Below are 19,135 nucleotides of genomic sequence, written 5' to 3'. Positions count from 1 at the left end.
CAAGGAGAGCCAACAGTGGGGGTTGGGACTAGGTCAAATTGAAATGCCACAAAGCTCACAAGATCTTACCAAGATTCAACCCATTTTCTTGAGTAAACATTCCCCAGTTGCCACAAGCTTTTGGCTAATTTCCAGAATTCTGAAAAAGTAGATTCTAACCATTTTTGCCAGTCTTCTCCTAGCTTATTTGGAGAAGAGAATATTCAGAAGTCCTCAGCTCCACCACTTTCACGGACTTCATTTTATTTCTTCTTCACATATTGGGTAAACTCACCAATAAAGCTGTCTGGTTCTGGAATTTTCTTTTTTGGAAGATTTTTAACTACAAATTCAATTTATTTAATAGAAGTGGTATTAAGTTATCTAGTTCTTCTTGTATAGACTTTAATAATTTGTTTCTTTCGAGGAATTTGTCCATTTCACTCAAGTGGTTGAATTGATTGACATAAAGTTGTTCATAATATTCCCTCATTATCTTTTCAGTATTAAAAGAATCTGTGGTAGTGTTGCATCTCTCTAATCCCTGGTGTCGATAATGTCTTTTTTTTTTTTTTTTTTCAATCAGCCTGGCTAATGGTTTATCAATTTTATTGATCTTTTCAAAGAATTGACTTTTTGTTTCACTGATTTCTGTTTATTGTTTATTTTCTATTTCATTGATTTCCACTCTGGTCTTTATTTCTGTTTATTTTGGATTTAACTTGTCCTTCTTCTAGTTTTTTAAAGTGGAAACTGATCATTGATTTAACACCTTTCTTCTCTCTTAGTATAAACATGTAGTGCCATAAATTTCCCACTAAGCACTGCTTGAATGGCATTCCACAAATTTTGATGTGTTGTGGTTTCATTTTCATTTCTTTCAAAACACTTTAATTTTTCTTCAGATTTCTTCTTTGACCTATGGGTTACTTAGAAGTGGGTCATTTCATTTCCAATGTTTAGGAAGTTTCCCAGAGATCTTTCTGGTACTGATTTCTAATTCCATTGTGGTCAGAGAACATACTCTATATGATACACATCTTTTTAAATTTACTAAGAATTGTTTTGTGATTCTTAATTTGGTCTCCCTTAGTAAAAGTTTTTAGTCCCCTTGAAAAGAATGTGTATTATGCACTTACCTACCGGAAGTATTCTTTTATAAATAAATTGGATCACATGGGCTAATAGTGTTGTTTATATCTTTTGTTGCCTTACTGATTTTCTGTGTACTTTTCTATTATTGAGAGTAGGGTATTGAAGTCTTCAACTAATATTGCAGGCTTGTTTTTTTCATTCTTGTAGCTCTGTTAATTTTTGTGTCATATATTTTGAAGTTCTGTATTAGGTGTCCATATATTTAGGATTGTTACGTACTCTTGAAGGATTGACACCCTTATTATGAAATGACTATTTCTGGTCATATTCTTTGTTCTGAAATCTCCTTCATTTAATATTAACAAAATTTCTCCAGCTTTCTTTTAGTAATGTTAGAATGGTTTATGTGTTTTCATACTTTAAATATACAGATGCAAGGGGCGCCTGGGTGGCTCAGTCATTGAGCATCTGCCTTCGGCTCAGGTCATGATCCCAGCATCCCGGGATTGAGTCCCACATGGGGCTCCCTGCTCTGCAGGAAGCCAGCTTCTCCCTCTCCCCCCTGCTTGTGTTCCCTCTCTTGCTGTGTTTCTCTCTGTCCAATAAATAAATAAAATCTTAAAAAAAAAAATACAGATGCAAATAGGTTGAGAATTAAAGTATGTTTTTTATAGGCAGCGTATAGCTGAGTCATGCTCATTTTATCCAATATGACCATTTCTGCCTTTTAATTAGGGTAATTAGGCAAATGTTTATATTTAATATGATTATTAATATGGATTAATTTTTAGTCTGTTGTACTGCTTTTTTATTTTCTATTTGTCTCATCAGTTCTTTTTTCATCTTTTCCTGCTTTCTTTTAGATTATGTTACCTATTTTATCTTGCTTGCTAGCTTAATATCTATAATGCTGTGTTTTGCTATGTTAGTGATTTTTTTAGGGTTTATAATACAAATATTTATCACACAGTATATCTTCAGGAGCTTTAAGATGGTACACTTCCATATCTTCCTTCCTGACCTTCATGCGTCTATGGTCACACATTTATTTAAGTTATAAACTCCTCAGTATGTTATTATTTCTGTTTAAACTGTCATCTTTTGGGGCACCTGCATGGCTCAGTCGGTTAAGCATCTGCCTCCAGCTCAGGTCATGATCTCAGGGTCCTGGGATCGAGCCCCGCATCGGGCTCCCTGCTCAGCGGCGAGTCTGCTTCTCTCTCTCCCGCTGCCGCTCCTTCTGCTTGTGCTCTCTCTTGTTCTCTCTCTCTCAAATAAATAAAGTCTTAAAAAAAAAACCTCTCATCTTTTTAAGAGATTGCATAAGAAATTCTTAATATTTGCCCATTTTGTTTCCATTTTCAGTTATTTTGTAATTCCTTTGTGTAAATCCATATTTTCGCCTACTATCATTTTCTTTACGCCTAGAGGACTCCCTTCAAAATTGCTTGTAGTGTTAGCTAAAAATAAATGCCTTCACTTTTCATATGTCTGAAAAGAACTAGTTCATCGCTGTTTCTTTTTTTTTTTAAGATTTTATTTATTTATTTGACAGAGAGACACAGCGAGAGAGGGAACACAAGCAGGGGGAATGGAAGAGGGAGAAGTAGGCCCCCTGCCGAGCAGGGAGCCCGATGCGGGCCTCGATCCCAGGACCCTGGGATCATGACCTGAGCCAAAGGCAGACACTTAACGACTGAGCCACCCAGGCACCCCTCATCTTTGTTTCTGAAAGCTATTTTCACTTGGCATAAAATTCTGTGTTGAAAGATTTGCACTTTTTTTCTGGTACTTTAAAAATGTTCCTCCACTGTCTTCTCACCTGCAGTTTTTTCCAACAAGAAATAGACTATTATGCTTATCTTATTCCTCCATACATAGCATGTTTTCCCCGACTGTGGCTACTTGTAAGGTTTCTCTCTATCACTGGTTTTGCACAATTTGATCATGATGTGCCTTGTAATTTTCTTTATGTTTCTTGTGCTGGGGGTTGGTAGATCTGTAGGTTTATATTTTCATCAAATTTAGAACATTTGGGCCTTTTTTCTTCAGTTTTGTTTTATTTTGTTTTTTTCTCCTCTTTGAGGATTCCAATTACACATATATTAGGCCGCATAAAGGTGTCCCACAGCTCACTGATGCTTTATGTTTTTTAATTCTTTTTTGTGTGTGTATTTCATCTTTCTATTGCTGTGGCTTCCATTTAATTTCTACTAATAGTTTCTGCTGCTATGTCTTCAGGTTATCTGATCTCTTCTCTGCAGTGTCTATTCTGATTTTAATCCTTTCCAGTATATTTCTCACCTCAGGCATTTTAGTTTTCATCTCTAGAAATTCAGTGTGGGTTTTCTAGTTATCTTCCATGTTTCTTCCTAACCTTTTGAGCAGGTACAATATAGTTATAATAACTCTTTTAATGTTTTTTCTAACATTGTTTTAATGATAATTCTAACACCTGTGTCAGTTCTGGGTCAGTTTCTATTTTTTTATCCTCATTGTAGGTTGTATTTTTCTATCTCTTTGCCCCCCTAATAAATTTTTATTGGATGCCATACATTGAAATTTTTTACCTTTTGGTTCCTAGATATTTCTCTATTTCTATAAATATCCTTAAGCTCTGTTCTAGAGTGTAGTTAAGCTACTTCGGAACAGTTTGATCCTTTCAGGTCTTGCTTTTAAGATTTGTTAGTTGGGACGAGAGCCATTAATTATTCCTCACTACAGACACAAGTCCGTCTGGGTACTCTGTGCAGTGCCCTCTGAGTCATGAGGTTTGCCAGCCTGGCTGGTAGGAACAGGCATTGTTCGGGCCTCGGGAAGTTTCCTCAGACGCATCCATTCATCGGTACTTGCAGAATGCTTGAAGGGTAACCCTTTGCAGATCCTCCCGTTCTGTCACTCTGAAGCTTTTTCCTCCCTGGCACTCCAAACTCTAACCACCTCTGTCTCCTCAGACCCTCAGCTGCTAGGGAGTCCACCAGGACCCATGCAGGCTTCATCTCCCTGTGCTATGGCCTGGAAGCTCTCAAGGTAGTAAGGTAGTAAGATGGGTGACCATAGGGTTCATCTCATTTATTCCCCAGCTCTTGGGTATCAGTGTCCTTTGTTGCCAATGACTTACTGTCTTGAAAACTGTTGTTTCGTATATTTTGTCCAGTGGTTTTGCTTGCTTGCTTGTTTCTTGGTGGTGGTTTTGGGCAAGCAGTATATCTAGTCCCTGTTACTGCATCTTGGCTCAAGCAAACATCTACATGTGTGTGTTTCAAGATAATTTTCTGTTAGATTATATATAGATTATTAGAAAAGGTGGAGAGGATCACACAGTCTGATTTTCCTGCAGTGATCAGTGAAAGCCAAAGATGTAAGATAGCATTTAAGTCTTAAAGACAATATTGAGATAGGGTGAACAAAAAGAGAAGAACCTAAACGTTAGGACATCAGAAGCTAAAGTGTAAAATGCCTGGGGTACCCTGAGGCCGGTAGGTACTCTGTGGTTGGAACAGAGGTCAAAAACTAGGGCCTGCCCAGCAAGATGCAGTCCTGGTATCTTTGGTTGGGTCCACTGTGTGTGTGTGCGTGCGTGCATGTGTATAATTTTCAGTTGCCCAAATACAAAAAGATTTCACATAAATGCAGACTTTCTACTTCTCTTGAAAATAATCTGAAGTTCTGGGCCACAGTTCCACAGTGTTCCATGGTATCCATGGTATCCCTGAGCTGGAGCTGAGGCAGTGGATTGCCTCTCCTGCATGGGTCATACACTCTGCAGTTGGCCAGTTTATTGTGTTACCCCCAGCTTGCTTCTCTCATTCACCATATTACTCCCCTGGCCCCCAGAGATACCCGAGTTTTTACTTTAATGCCCGAGAATAGGTTCCCTGAAGAGAGATTGCAAATTATCAGTGCTTATTTTTTAGAGCTCAGCCTTTCCTTTCTCTCATTATTCTCCCCCTTTCGAAATATATACTTTATTTTAATGTCTGACCTTTTCCTTCTCAGCCATCTGATCCCATTTTCCTTACCTTTATGTCTCCACATCATTATCTCCAGCTGCCATACCAGTACCACAGACTGGGTCCCTTAAGCAACAGAAATTTATTTTTTCAGTTCTGGAGGCTGGAAGTTCAAAATCAAGGTTCCAGCAGGGTTGATTTTTGGTGAAGCCTCTCTTCCCAGCTTGCAGACAGCCACCTTCCCACTGTGTCCTCATGTGGCCTTTCTTCTGTGTGTGTGTGGAGAAAGAGAGCTCCGTGGTGTCTCTTCTCTTATAAAGACTACCACTTCCGTAGGTTAGAGCCTCCCCCTATGGCCTCATTTAACTTTAATTAACCTCCTTAAAAGCCCTGCTTCCACTTTGGGGATTAGGGCTTCACCCTGTGGGTTTTGAGAGAACACAGTTTAGTTCATAGCGATCTCTATTCAATCCTATATATTACTTGATTTTGAAATTCTTGCATCTGTGACAAATTCTTTCACCATTCCCAGATATTCCAGAAAGGAGACACTGTCTTCCACTCTTTAAATTTCCCTTTTGTCATTGTTTTTGTATTTTCTTTCTCCTAACATTATTTACACTACTATGCACTCATTCACAAAGTATTAGTTTTATATTTTCTCCTACTGTTGAACTGTTTAAAAAGCTGCATTCCACATCCCACAGTTCAGAATATCACAGCTTTATTTATTTATTTTTTTGAGTAGAGTTGCCACACGGTGTTTCATTGGTTTCAGGTATACAGCATAGTGATTTGATAAGTCCATACATTACATTGTGCTTGCCACAAGGGTAGCTCCCATCCCTCACCATATAACACTATTACAGTCTCATTGACCGTACCTCCTATACTGTACCTTTTCTTTCCATGACTATTCATTCCAGAACTGGGATCCTATATCTCCCACTCCCCTCTGCTCAGGCAACCATCGGTTCTCTGTATTATAGGTCTGATTCTGCTTTTTGTTTGTTTGTTCATTTGTTTTGTTTTTTATATTCCACATGTAAGTGTATATGGTATTTGTCTTTCTCTGACTTATTTCACTTAGCATAATACCCTCTAGGTGCATCCATGTTGTCACAAATGGAAAGATCTTGTTCTTTTTTATGGCTGAGTAATATTCCATTGTATATATATACACACCACATCTTCTTTATTCATCTATCAGTGGACACTTGCGTTGCTTCCATGTCTTGGCTATTGTAAATAATGCTGTAGTAAACATAGAGGTATATAGCTCTTCAAATTAGTGTTTCATTTTCTTTGTATAAATACCCAGTAGTGGAATTCCTGGATCATATCACAGCTTTCTTATGCATAAACTTCCTTCACCTTTCTCTCTGTCACTAAGAAATTTCTTCTTATTTCTATATACCCACACATGAGTGCACACACATACACACACGTTTTTCCATCTAATTTGATAAAAACTTTTATTTATTTTTTTGATAAAAAGCTTTCTGGTTTTTCCCAGACATCTAATACTTTCCTGAGAGAAGCAAAATTGATTTTATTCTGTCCCTTCATCATAGTAAGAAGGAGCCCAACCAGGTAGAGGTTCATGTCTCTACATTATTTTGATTAACTCCCTGCCTCTCACCCCCCAACATAATCACTTATATAATGTGTTAAATGTTGTTCTTTCAGATCCTCCTGTCAATCTCCCCTCTCTCTTTCTACTGCCCCGACCTAAATCAGAGCCTCCTGTGAGCTGTTGCAGCAGCTTTCTTATGGGCTTTTGTTTCTTATCTTTCCCTCCTTTAGTTCTGAAGTGGCCAAAGAGCAGAGCCGTGAGGACCGAGGACACATAATGGATATGCACATGAAGAAGAATGAGCAAACCAGCAGAAAAGTCACCCTAATAGAGGTAAGAGGAAAACCCAGAGAAAGTTGTATCATAGAGTCAGGGGAGAAAGATTTAGGGAAGGCATGGTCAACCGTGACAAATGCCAAATAAGTCCTGGAGATGAAAAGTACAGCATAGGGAATATAGTCAGTAATGTTGTGCTGTCGTTTTTAGTGACAGCTGGAAACTCCACTTAGCATGGCCATTGAGTAATGAATGGATAGCATCGTCGAACCACTGCGGTGTAGCCCTGAAACTAATACTATGCAGTTAATTATACTGCAATTAAAAACAATTAAACAGTGACAAATGCCAGAGGGAAGAGAAGTAAAATACAGACTGAAAAATGCCCTTTTGGGATTTGCAGCCAAGAGGCCATTTATGACTTGGAAGAGGAGAGTTTGGTTGAGAGTCCTGGAAGCATGAATCTGATTTGTCTCCAGTGCAAAGGAAAAGATGCTCAGAATAGACTGCTTCTCCAAGAAGCTGTACTTCAAAGGAAAGGAAAAGCTGGACAGCAAGCAGTGGAAAACACAGGATTTAGAGACCTTTATAGAGAGAATAATCCCTGGGGACCAGAGGAGCTACATTAGAATGTGAAACAAGGAGGGGTCACTTTTCTACCAAGACAGGCCAGTGAGGCACGTTTGTTTAAATGACGATGTTTTCTGGTGGGCGAAGGAATGTATGAAGGCCGCTGTTCTCTCGGTCAGGCACAGTGAAGTGTGTGTGCCGGAAGTGAGGCATTTCAGCTGTATTATGGCGCCCTTACAGAATCGTCACCGTGGGAGAGCGAGACTCAGAATTCTGTAGATTTTAATTATAAAAAAATAAAGGCTCATTATACCAAACACATATATATATTCATGGGTTAAGGAATGACTTTTTATCCTTGGTAACAGAATCAGAAAACATTTTGAAACAAATTTTAATAATAAAAACTTTGAAATGATACACATCAAAGAGAAAAAACACACCATAAGCAAAATCTAACAACAAATAATAACCCAAGATGAGGAGGAATTTCATAAAATATATGACAGATAAAGAATTAATACCCTTAGCATATTTTTTTTAAAAACTCTTCAAAATCAACAAAGAACAGAAGGAAAATTGACAAAGGGCATTCAGAAGACAGTTTTACCCTACTGTAGGAAAATATTCAAGTATACATGCACCGACTCAGTTAAAAGGCTGTTCCTGCAAGCAGTGTTTTAAAAATAGGAAGAAAAAGGGATGCCTGAGTGGCTCAGTCAGTTGAGTGTCTGACTTTTGATTTCGGCTCAGGTCATGATCTCAGGGTCATGAGATTGAGCCCTGCGTCAGGCTCTGCACTCAGTGGGGGTGTCTGCTTCTCTCTCTCTCTCTCTCCCCCTCTCCTTCCTTCCTCCCTCTCCTTCCCCCTGCTCGTGCTCTCTCTCTCTCTCTCTAAAATAAATAACTTTTTTAAAAATAGGAAGGAAAAAATTGAATTTCTATGAATATAGAGTTTATTAAATTATGGGACCTTTATATAAGAGAATACCATGTGATATTATTCGCTACATTAGAGAAGTATTTTTGTAGACATGGAAAGATGTTTATAACAAATTTTTAAGTAAAAGAAAGATAATTATAAAATAGTTTCTATATAACATATGCAGTTGACTCTTGAACAACACAGGGGTTAGGGGTGCCAACCCCCAGTCCATGCAGTCGAAAATCCATGTTATCACCTTGGACTCCCCCAACCACTTAACAATAACAGCCTACTGTTGACTGGAAGCCTTACTGATAACCTCAGTAGTTGATTAACACACATGTTGTAAGTTATATGTATTATATACTCTTGTCTTACAATAAAGTAAGCTGGAGAAACAAAAATGTTACTAAGAAAAATACGTAAGAGAAAATACATTTAGAGTACTATACTATATTTACTATATTGTCAGTTTACAGCATCTGTGTACAAGACGAATCATCTGTGTGTACCTCCATCATTACGGTCTTATGTGATACATAGAATACTGTAGATGTTACACATATTATTAACACCGACATCAAAAATGAAGAGGATAATGTGAAAATTTGTATTTATTTAAAGGTATAACTATTCATGCATTGATAACAAAGAAGCAGCAATATGGTTGCTTTCTGGTGGCCCAGTGTAATCAATGTAATTGCTTCCCAGTCGCCTAGCCTGCATAGTAATGAATGAATGGCTATGGCAGAGAGTGTTGTAGTTTCTCTTTCATGATACTGATTGAAAACATTTGACCATAGAGTTGAGGGTCCATATCTGGGCTCTCTATTCTGTTCCATTGGTCTATATGTCTGTTTTTGTGCCAGTACCATGCTGTCTTGGTGATCACTGCTTTGTAACATAGCTTGAAGTTGGGCAACGTGATGCCCCCCAGCTTTGCGATATGGACCCTCAACTCTATGGTCAAATAATCTTCAACAAAGCAGGAAAAGATATGCAATGGAAAAAAGACAGTCTCTTCAATAAATGGTGCTGGGAAAATTGGACGCTATATACAGAAGAACGAAACTCGACCATTCTCTAACACCATACACAAAGATAAGCTCAAAATGGATGAAAGACCTCAATGTGAGACAGGAATCCATCAAAATCTTAGAGGAGAACATAGGCAGTAACCTCTTTGACATCAGCCACAGCAACTTCTTTCAAGATATATCTCCAAAGGCTAGTGAAACAAAAGCAAAAATGAACTTTTGGGACTTCATCAAGATAAAAAGCTTCTGCACAGCAAAGGAAATAGTCAACAAAACAGAGGCAACCCACAGAATGGGAGAAGATATTTGCAAAAGACACTATAGATAAAGGGCTGGTATCCAAGATCTATAAAGAACTTCTCAAACTCAACACCCAAAAAACAAATAATCAAGTCAAAAAATGGGCAGAAGACATGAACAGACACGTCTCTGAAGAAGACATACAAATGCCTAACAGACATATGAAAAAATGTTCATCATCATTAGCCATCAGGGAAATTCAAATCAAAAGCACACTGAGATAGCACCTTACACCAGTTAGAATGGCAAAAATTGACAAGGCAAGAAACAACAAATGTTGGAGAGGTTGTGGAGAAAGGGGAACCCTCTTACACTGTTGGTGGGAATGCAAGTTGGTACAGCCACTTTGGAAAACAGTGTGGAGATTCCTCAAAAAATTAAAAATAGAGCTACCCTATGACCCAGCAATTGCACTCCTGGGTATTTACCCCAAAGACACAGATGTAGTGAAAAGAAGGGCCATATGCACCCCAATGTTCATAGCAGCAATGTCCGCAATAGCCAAACTGTGGAAAGAGCCAAGATACCCGTCAACAGACAAATGGATAAAGATGTCGTCCATATATACAATGAAATATTACTCAGCCATCAAAAAGGATGAATACCCAACTTTTACATCAACATGGATGGGACTGGAGGAGATTATGCTAAGTGAAATAAGTCAAGCAGAGAAAGTTAATTAATATGGTTTCACTTATTTGTGGAACGTAAGGAATAGCATGGAGGACATTAGGAGAAGGAAGGGAAAAATGAAGGGGGGGAAATTGGAGGGGGAGACGAACCATGAGAGACTATGGACTCTGAGAAACAAACTGAGGGTTTTAGAGGGGAGGGGTGTGGGGGGATGGGTTAGCCTGGTGATGCGTATTAAAGAGGGCACGTACTGCATGGAGCACTGAGTGTTGTATGGAAACAATGAATTGTGGATCACTGCATCGAAAACTGGTGATGTATTGTACGGTGACTAACATAACATAATAAAATTAAATTAAAAAAAAAAACACTGTTACATTTAAAAAAAAAAAAACAACTTACTTGTGATGAAAGGCTGATAAGCAGTTTCTCTGCTTAGGGGAGAGAGGGCATCCTGTACTGTAATGTAACTCTTTGAAAGCAGAGTTATAAAACAGGAAGAAAACTAACATGTTATTAATTTTATTACCTATCACTGCGTTTGTAAGGATAGTCTGTCCACTTCCATACACGTGTTGCACACAATGTTCTATACAGTGGATACTTGGGCAGTGATGAAATGGTGATGACACAGAGTTAATAGATTTTCACACACAGACATACACACATATGCAATAGATAAGTTTAGTGACTGTACAGCATGATTATCTACTGTTCATCGAGTGGAAGTGGATCATCATAAAGGTCTTCATGCTTGTCCTCTTCCTGTGGAGGAGGGGGAGGAGGAGATGACAGGGGAGGAGCAGCTGGTCTTGCTGTCTCAGGGGTGGCAGAGGTAGAAGAGGAGGCAGGTTAGACGGGCACACAGTAGAACTTTACAGAAATACGTTGTAATTTCTGTCTGACTTGTTTGCTTTTTCATTTTTCTAAAAATGTTTCAATCTGGGGGGCGCCCGGGTAGCTCAGTTGGTTGAGCTGCCAGCTCTTGATTTCCGCTCGGGTCATGATCTCGGGGTCCTGGGATCAAGCCCCGCTTTGGACTCTGTGCTCAGCGGAGAGTCTGCTCGAGATTCCCTCTCTCCCTCTGCCCCTCCCCCCTCTATAAAATAAATAACTAAATCTTTTAAAAAATGTTTCTATATGGTACCAGTCCTTTTTCCACCATTTGCTTTAGTTTCATTGTCCATATCATAGAAGGGTCCCAGTCATAAAAGAAGTCAAAGCCATTTTGAATCATCGGAAGCCTTCTACTGGACTGTCTACTGTCCAGTTCAGTTTGTCTTCTGGCACTGCTTTTTATGTCTTTCCTCATCGTCTGGCACTGGTTCAGAGGCACTCATCTCTATCAAGTTGTCTTCTGTTCATTCCTCTGGTACGGTGTATATCAGTTCTTGAATTGCTCCAAGACCCGTATCTTGAAACCCTTCACCACCACCCCCGCCAACTTTTTTGCCATATCTACAATCTCTTTCGTGATTTCCTTGATTGGTTCTGCTGTAAATCCTGTAAAGTCATGCACAGCATCTGGATACAGTTTTCTTCAGCAGGAATCTATCATTTTGGGCTTGATGGTTCTCACGGCTTCTTCTATAACCATGATTGGCAGCTTCAGTGGTGTAAACTTCCAGATATTCATGATGTTCTCTCTGTTGGGGTTCTCTTCCATAGCATTGACAGTCCTTTCCCTAGAGTAATGTGTGTAATGAGCCTTAAAGTTTCATATGGTCCCCCTGACCTAGAAGCTAAATTAGAGACATTGTGTTTGGGGACAAGTAGACCATTTCAGTGCCTTCGGTGTTGAACTCATGGGGTTCTGGGTGGCTAGGGGCATTGTCCAATATCAAAAGAACTTAAAAAGATGGTCCTTCAGTGGCAAGGTACTTTCTGACCTCAGGGGCAAAGCATCAGTGGAATCAATCCAGGAAAAGGGTTCTTCTCATTGTTCAGGCCTTTTTGTTGTATGTTAGTCTTTACCTTTTCCTTTCAAGGCCTTGGGGTTAGCAGCTCTGTGGATAAGGGCAATCCTAATCATAAAGTTGACTGCATTTGCACAACACAGTAGAATTAGCCTATCCCTTCTTGCCTTCCTTAAATCCTGGTGCTTGCTTCTCTTCCTCACCAGTAAATGTCCTTTGTGGCATTTTTTTTCCAGAATAAGGCACTTTCATCTGCATTAAAAATCTGTTCAGACAGATATCCTTGTTCCTCGGTGATTTTATTAATGGCCTCTGGGAACTCCTCGGCTGACTCTTGGTGGGCAGAACTGCTACTCCTGTGATCTTGGCTTTTTTTTAAGCCAAACCTCTTTCTTAAAATTATCAAACCATCCTTTGCTGGCATTAAATTCTCCAACTTTGGATCCTTCACCTTCCTTTTGCTTTAAGTTGTCACATAATGACTTTGATTTTCTTGAATCATATTAGAGTCTATCAGTACATCTTTCTTATATCAGCCCTATACACACATAAAAGCTGCATTTTCAATACAAAATAAAAAGGTATTTTGCAGGGGCGCCTGGGTGGCTCAGCCAGTTAAGAGTCTGTCTTCGGCTTAGGTCATGATCAAGCCCCCCCACATCGGGTTCCCTCCTCAGCGGGGAGTCTATTTCTCCCTCTCCCTCTGCCCCTCCACCCCCCCACCCCCACTCATGCACTCTCTCTCTCTCTAATAAAATAAAATCTTTAAGAAAAATATTTTGCAAAACATGCAGGGTTTTCATACCTGTTGGTGTAGCTGCAGCAATGACTTCACGAGTTTCCTTTTCTTTTTTTACAATGGTCTTTATGCTGCATTCATTTATCTTGAAAAATGCAGACAGCCACAGCTGCAGACCTCAGTCTTTGGTAGGTATCTCAAGCAATTCAAGTTTTTCTGGGAATGTCATGACTTTTCTCTGCTTCTTGGGAGCACTTCCAGCATCAGTGGTGACACTTTGCCTGGGTCCCATGGTATTATTCAAGATTTACAGTATTGCACTAAACACAGTGAAAAATATGCAGGAGCTGTGAGAGATCACTTTTTACTGCGATACGCAATTTACTGGAGAGACGAGCTGCTCACACATATATATTTCTGTATATTTTATGGTAGTGAATGATAAAAGAGATTAGTATCTACACATATTTTATGCATTTGTGACATACCTTTTTCTTAGTTTTTTTAATATTTCTAAGCTAGTTTGCAAGTTTTTTCAAGTTGTCACAAATCTCCAAAAGCTTTTCCAACATATTTTTTTAAAAAATTTGAGTCTAAGTGGACTCATGCACTTCAAATCTGTGTTATTCAAGGTCAACTACATGCATAAAATATTGAATGATACAGATTTAAAAAAATATCAGTAGTTCCCTCTGAGTGGTGGTGGTGTGGTTATTTTTTTTTCTTTCATTTTACTTTGTGTATTTTCTAATTTTTCTACCCAACATATATTGATGTCTACTACTTGGTCATTTCTTTTAAAATGAAAGTAATTTTAGGGGTGCCTGGGTGGCTCAGTCGATTAAGCATCTGCCTTCGGCTCAGGTCATGATCCCAGGGTCCTGGGATCCAGCCCTGCATCGGGCTCCTTCCTCAGCGGGGAGCCTGCTTCTCCCTCTCACTCTGCCTGCCGCTCTGCCATGTTCTCTCTCTTATCTTTGTCAAATGAATAAATAAAATCTTTAAAAATAAAATAAAATGAAAGTAATTTTAAAAATTTTCTAATATAGCCCCTTCTTTCTACATTTGCAGAATGCAGGGTTTCAGAGTCACAGGTAAAGTGCCTGAACTAGGACTTGATCTTCTGGCTCCAAGTTCAGGGCTGTTTCTGTTACATGGTGCTCAGGTAGCTGAGTAGATGGCAAGTGCTTACAGGCAGGGGCTCTACTGTGCTCACCTCGTTTCTCCCCGATACTTAGCCTGCTGTCTGGCCAAGTAGTAAGCCTCAGGGAATATTTACTGGATTGAATATCTTGCAGGGTAGGGCCCAGTATTTTTATGAGTCTTATTTTTCACACGTAACATACGCACAGTCACTAACCCGGTTTCATACTCATTTTCCAGTATCTTAGTGCGCAGATTTTCCTTTCTCTTTCCAAATGATTTGCCCTGAAAAAGAAGGCCCTCACTTTGTTATTCTCTACCTGCGTTGGCTTATGGGGCCCCATCCTGAGGAGACACCCCAGAGAAGGACCACATTTCGATTCTCTTTGGGGTCTTTCGGTTGGATGGCTTCTCTTCCCTTTCAGCAAATCTCCGTCTACTGCCTCAGCTTTTCAGTCCTGCGCTGTCGGCGCCTGTCATGCTCACGCGCCGCACCCCCCCCCCACCCGTCAGAGGTGTGCACTGGACGTCTCTCCTCCTTTCCCCCTCTCGCGGGCAGCCTTTGGCATTCTGTGTCCAGGGCTCCTTCCTCTTCTCAGTCTGATTCACTTCCCTTAAAGATGTTATCTACACTGCCTACTTCAGCATGTTCTAGTTACTTTTCTCTAGAGGGATCCCTCTCCTGAGGGTCCTCTGTCTTCTCTGTTTACTTCTCAGAGTGCAGGCTCCACCTGATACGTGTCACTTGTCCTACATCCTCTGCACGTGCAGGATCCAGCTCACTCACTTCCAGCTGTTCTTCTCTCCCTTCCCTTTTCTGTTTTTCTTCTTTGTTTTTGTTACCACTTTTACAAACGCCACCCCCCACTCTCTTTTGCCTTGTCGTTCCTCTAAGACCCTTTTACCCTCCTCTCAGCCCCTTGCGGATGTTTGTAGGGTCTCTCCGGCACTCGTGCCCAGCATCCGTTTGAGCCTTTACTACTTTCTTTCCCATTTGTATTGATCCCTAATTTGGGACAAGTTTTGTGGGCTTTACATGTATGCACACGGGCAGAAACGAGTGTGACACCCTTTTGTGGCCCCTGGTTCAATGGCACGCTGCATCTGTGCCACTTTACGCTCTACTTTAGTAGCTCTTGTGAGCCTCGCTTGAAACATTTTTGGACTTATGCATATAATCCCAGCTTATCTATGGTAGCTCTGTTCAACAAAGTTCAAGTCAGGAAACACAGACGGACAAAGGATTCTTTTCCCTCAGGCGTAAATGTCTCCCATCAAAAAAGATATTAAGAAAGATAGTGTCACTATTTATTTATGATCGAGCCTGCCCCTGAAAACACAGACGTTACCTGCACCTCTTGTGCTTCCAGGAAAGGACCTTAGGAAATGGGTAGCCTGCCCTTCCTGGCCCCGACGCTCCAGCCGTTACTCTTCTCAGGAGTGTGCAATGGAACTGACCACCACCTTAACCAGATTCTTAGGCGGCATTTGTTTTTGCAGAGCAGTCAAGCATGAAGCCCTTTCTGTTCAGAGGAAGGACGACAACATTTTTATCTAAGTCTAGATGTCACTGGCATGTGAATAATTGCATTACGGAGTGTCACGTTCAACACCACTAGCTAGTTTTTGTGTACTTCCTACATGGTCTCTAAGAAGCTCCTTCTTTCATCCACATGTTGGTTCTTGTTTTTTAAATTTTTTTAAGGTTTTTATTTATTTGACAGAGAGATGAGGAGCACAAGTAGGCCAAGCGGCAGGCAGGGGGAGAGGGAGAAGCAGGCTGTCCTCTAAGCAGGGAGCCTGATGTGGGGCTCGATCCCAGGACCCCGGGATCATGACCTGAGCTGAAGGCAGTCGCTTAATCAACTAAGCCACCCAGGTGCCCAAGTTCTTGATTTTTATTAATGGTATAATTTGCTTTATTTTAGAGCTGCATTTAGATGCATAATTAACCATCACTATCTTTGTTGAAAATGACACACACCATTTTTTGGATTTATTCGAAAAAATATAGTTAACCCACTTGTAAAAATAGACACAGCCATTGACCAAATGGAAGAATGTTATTTAATAAGGTGGTCTATATCCTTTCCACTTACTAACCATTGGAGCATCATCCGTGACATTTTTCCCCCCAATGAGTGAAGAATTTTACAAACTCTGATTGCCTGCTCTTAATTTCTGGAAGTTGCCCCAGGTTTGGAGTGCTTAGTGTCTGTATTTGAGAAGTGTATTTCTTTTTCGCTTGTCAGTGCCAGAGCTGGCTTTACGCATCTGCTGGTGGTGCTAGATGTTAACAGTGTGTTCAAGGAGCAAAGGTGAGGGCGCCTGGGTGGCTCAGTCGGTTGAGCGGCTGCCTTCGGCTCAGGTCATGATCCTGGAGTCCCGGGATCGAGTCCCGCATCGGGCTCCCTGCTCGGCGGGGAGTCTGCTTCTCCCTCTGACCCTCCCCTTCTCACGTGCTCTCTCATTGTCTCTCTCAAATAAAGAAAGAAAGAAAGAAGAAGCAAAGGTGATTCGTACTTTGGTCTTGGGGGGGGGGGTGTGTGTGTGTGCGTGTGCATGTGCGTGTGTCACCTGGTGTGTTTATTACCCCTGCTGTTGTAGGAGCACACTGAGATTTGGTTGTGGGCAAAAGACATTGTTCAAGTTCATTGAGCACATTGTGTGTACTTTTTTCCTAGTAAAGAGTTGAAGAAGAATGAAGAGACAACCAAATACACAGAAATGAAGTGACAAATTAAACCAAACAGAATTTCTCTTCAGAGTTAAGAATTTCCAGATACTAAGGAAGAAAGGAAGGACGCACTACTTCTTGTCCTTATGAGAGAATCTAGAAAAATCAGAAGCGAGGTACGAGTAAAAAAATAAATGTGGCCTTTTGACTTTCGTTGTTATAAACCATTGTGATTGTTGTTGATCAAAGTATTGGTACTTGTATTTATTAGTAATTACATCAAAATTATATGACCACTGTTGGAAAACCCATAAAGAAAAATACATAATTGCTATTCAACCAACAGGAAGGAAAAGTGTTTACACTGTTAGGATGTCCATTAAGCAGTCATTTAATATTATTATAGCTGTAACATGATTGTGTGTGTGATGTTATGTTCAGAATGTGAAATATATGCTTTTGAAATTTAGCTTTATTTAAGAGATAAGCAACTTCAGAATATTGTGTATTCTAAATGGTCCCAGTGACAAAGACATTAAAAGGGAACACATTTGTTTTGAATGAATCATATATACGTAATGTGATACATATAAACTAAAAATGGCCTTTGGCTTGATTGGCAGCAGTGTTTCAAATTTCTTTACTTTTTAAAAAGAGCATTTCATATTTAAGCATATAAATTTGTAGACTTTATTGAATATTTATTTTAGTCTTAACATTTGTTCTTAAATTATTACATTGCATTATTTAATGCTTGAGTTCCATAATTAATGGTGTCATTACTATGTGACTGTGTATTTTAAAGTGTTATAATACGAAAGTTCATTGTTTTTTTTTTTCTTGACTCTTGACTCAGACTTGTGACATTATAAGTTTGTCAATAAAATATTTAACCCCACAAAGGTCAAAACTAGTATAGTATGAGAAAACTTATTTACCAAATTAAACAACTGAATCAATTAAAATAAGAAGTGAGAAAAACAGTGTTGGGCATTGAGGTGTAAATTTTGCCCAGATGTATACTCGATGTGAAATATCTTCTAGTAAAAATATATTTGACTCCTATCCCTGCACATGTTGTAGAGGCATGAAAATTGGTAAACATGCCCCTGCTGTGTAGAACTTAAAGGGGGAGCATTTTGGAAGGGGATGAGTGGCTCCAGTGTTGGGGGAAGCCCTCAGCGATCAGCCCCAAAATCTGCTCTGGTGGCACCGAGCTCCCACTGTCCTGGACGCACACGTCTCTGCCTCAGGTGTCTTGTGAATATACTTGATAATTACAAAATAAAATATGCATCTCTTTGCAGTTTCAGCTCATAGTTTTGAGATATGCATTGATTCTCAGATTTAGGTTTTAATCACAAAGGATTTCAACAATTTGCAGGAACATTTTAAAACAAGACAGGGCGCCTGGGTGGGTCAGTCGGTTAGGCATCTGCCTCCGGCTCAGGTCATGATCCTGGAGTCCCGGGATCGAGTCCCACATCAGGCTCCCTGCTCAGCGGGGAGTCTGCTTCTCCCTCTGCCCCTCACCTCACTCTTGTGCGCTCTCTCTCACTCTCTTTCTCAAATAAAGAAATAAAATCTTAAAAAAAAAATAAAAATAAAACAAGACAAATGTGGGGTGCATGGGTGGCTCAGTCAGTTAAGCATCTGACCCTTGATTTCAGCTTAGGTCATGATCTTCAGGGTCTCGAGATTGAGCCCCGCCCCCGCATCAGGCTCCCTGCTCAGTGGGGAGTCTGCTGGAGATTCTCTCCCTCTCTCTCTGCCCCTCCCCCTGCTTGCATGCTCTCATTCTCTCTCTCTCTCTCAAAAATAACTAAATAAATCTAAAAAAATTAAGACAAATGAAATATGGCAGGGAGCTAAACATTTGCTGAGATCTCAATGTTCATATGAAAAATAAAGGGTTATTTTTTTTTATTTTTTTATTGCAACTACTGAAGACAAAAATAAGAATTGAGGCAAAACCAGGAAACTCAAAACTCAAAACCCATTCCTTTTCTCTTGTCCTGTTGACAAGTAAGATTCCAGTTATGTTCATGAATAGATTAATAAAACATCTTTATCATACTCTCAGACATGAGATGGGGCAGAGGACATCCTTAAAAGTGCCCTCCAAGTAGAAGTCCAAATTATTGTCAAGTAGAGGAATCAGACATGAGAATCTATTTAAAGATTCTGATACTGCAGGTTTTCTTAGTAGCAAATTAGTATTCTTTGTTTATCTTCATTCTGAAATTATTAAATTTTATCCTATTTTATAAAGTCTCTTTTCTCCAAATAACAATTTTTGACATTTTTTCTAGATCT

The 19,135-nt window shown here is 39.7% G+C and overlaps 1 protein-coding gene across 5 annotated transcripts in view; it reads left to right on the top strand.

The window, feature by feature from the left end:
• The window catches only part of AHI1 (Abelson helper integration site 1), a 227,252-nt gene extending 209,523 nt beyond the window's left edge, over positions 1-17,729 (top strand). For 3 of the 5 annotated variants that reach the window (XM_034990728.1, XM_034990725.1, XM_034990726.1), the window contains 2 exons: positions 6,834-6,936; positions 16,827-17,729. In XM_034990728.1, the coding sequence (XP_034846619.1) occupies positions 6,834-6,936; positions 16,827-16,829 (106 nt within the window). In that variant the 3' untranslated portion in view covers positions 16,830-17,729. Of the gene's footprint in view, positions 1-6,833; positions 6,937-16,826 lie in introns of those variants that run through there. The other 2 variants (XR_004676571.1, XM_034990729.1) reach the window with 2 other exon arrangements.
• The last annotated feature ends 1,406 nt before the right edge of the window (positions 17,730-19,135 follow it).

The sequence above is a fragment of the Mirounga leonina genome, unplaced genomic scaffold (assembly GCF_011800145.1).
Source record: "Mirounga leonina isolate KUSES-001 unplaced genomic scaffold, KU_Mleo_1.0 Mir_53, whole genome shotgun sequence".
Lineage (NCBI taxonomy): Eukaryota > Metazoa > Chordata > Mammalia > Carnivora > Phocidae > Mirounga > Mirounga leonina.
This window is presented reverse-complemented; position numbering and strand designations above follow the sequence as displayed.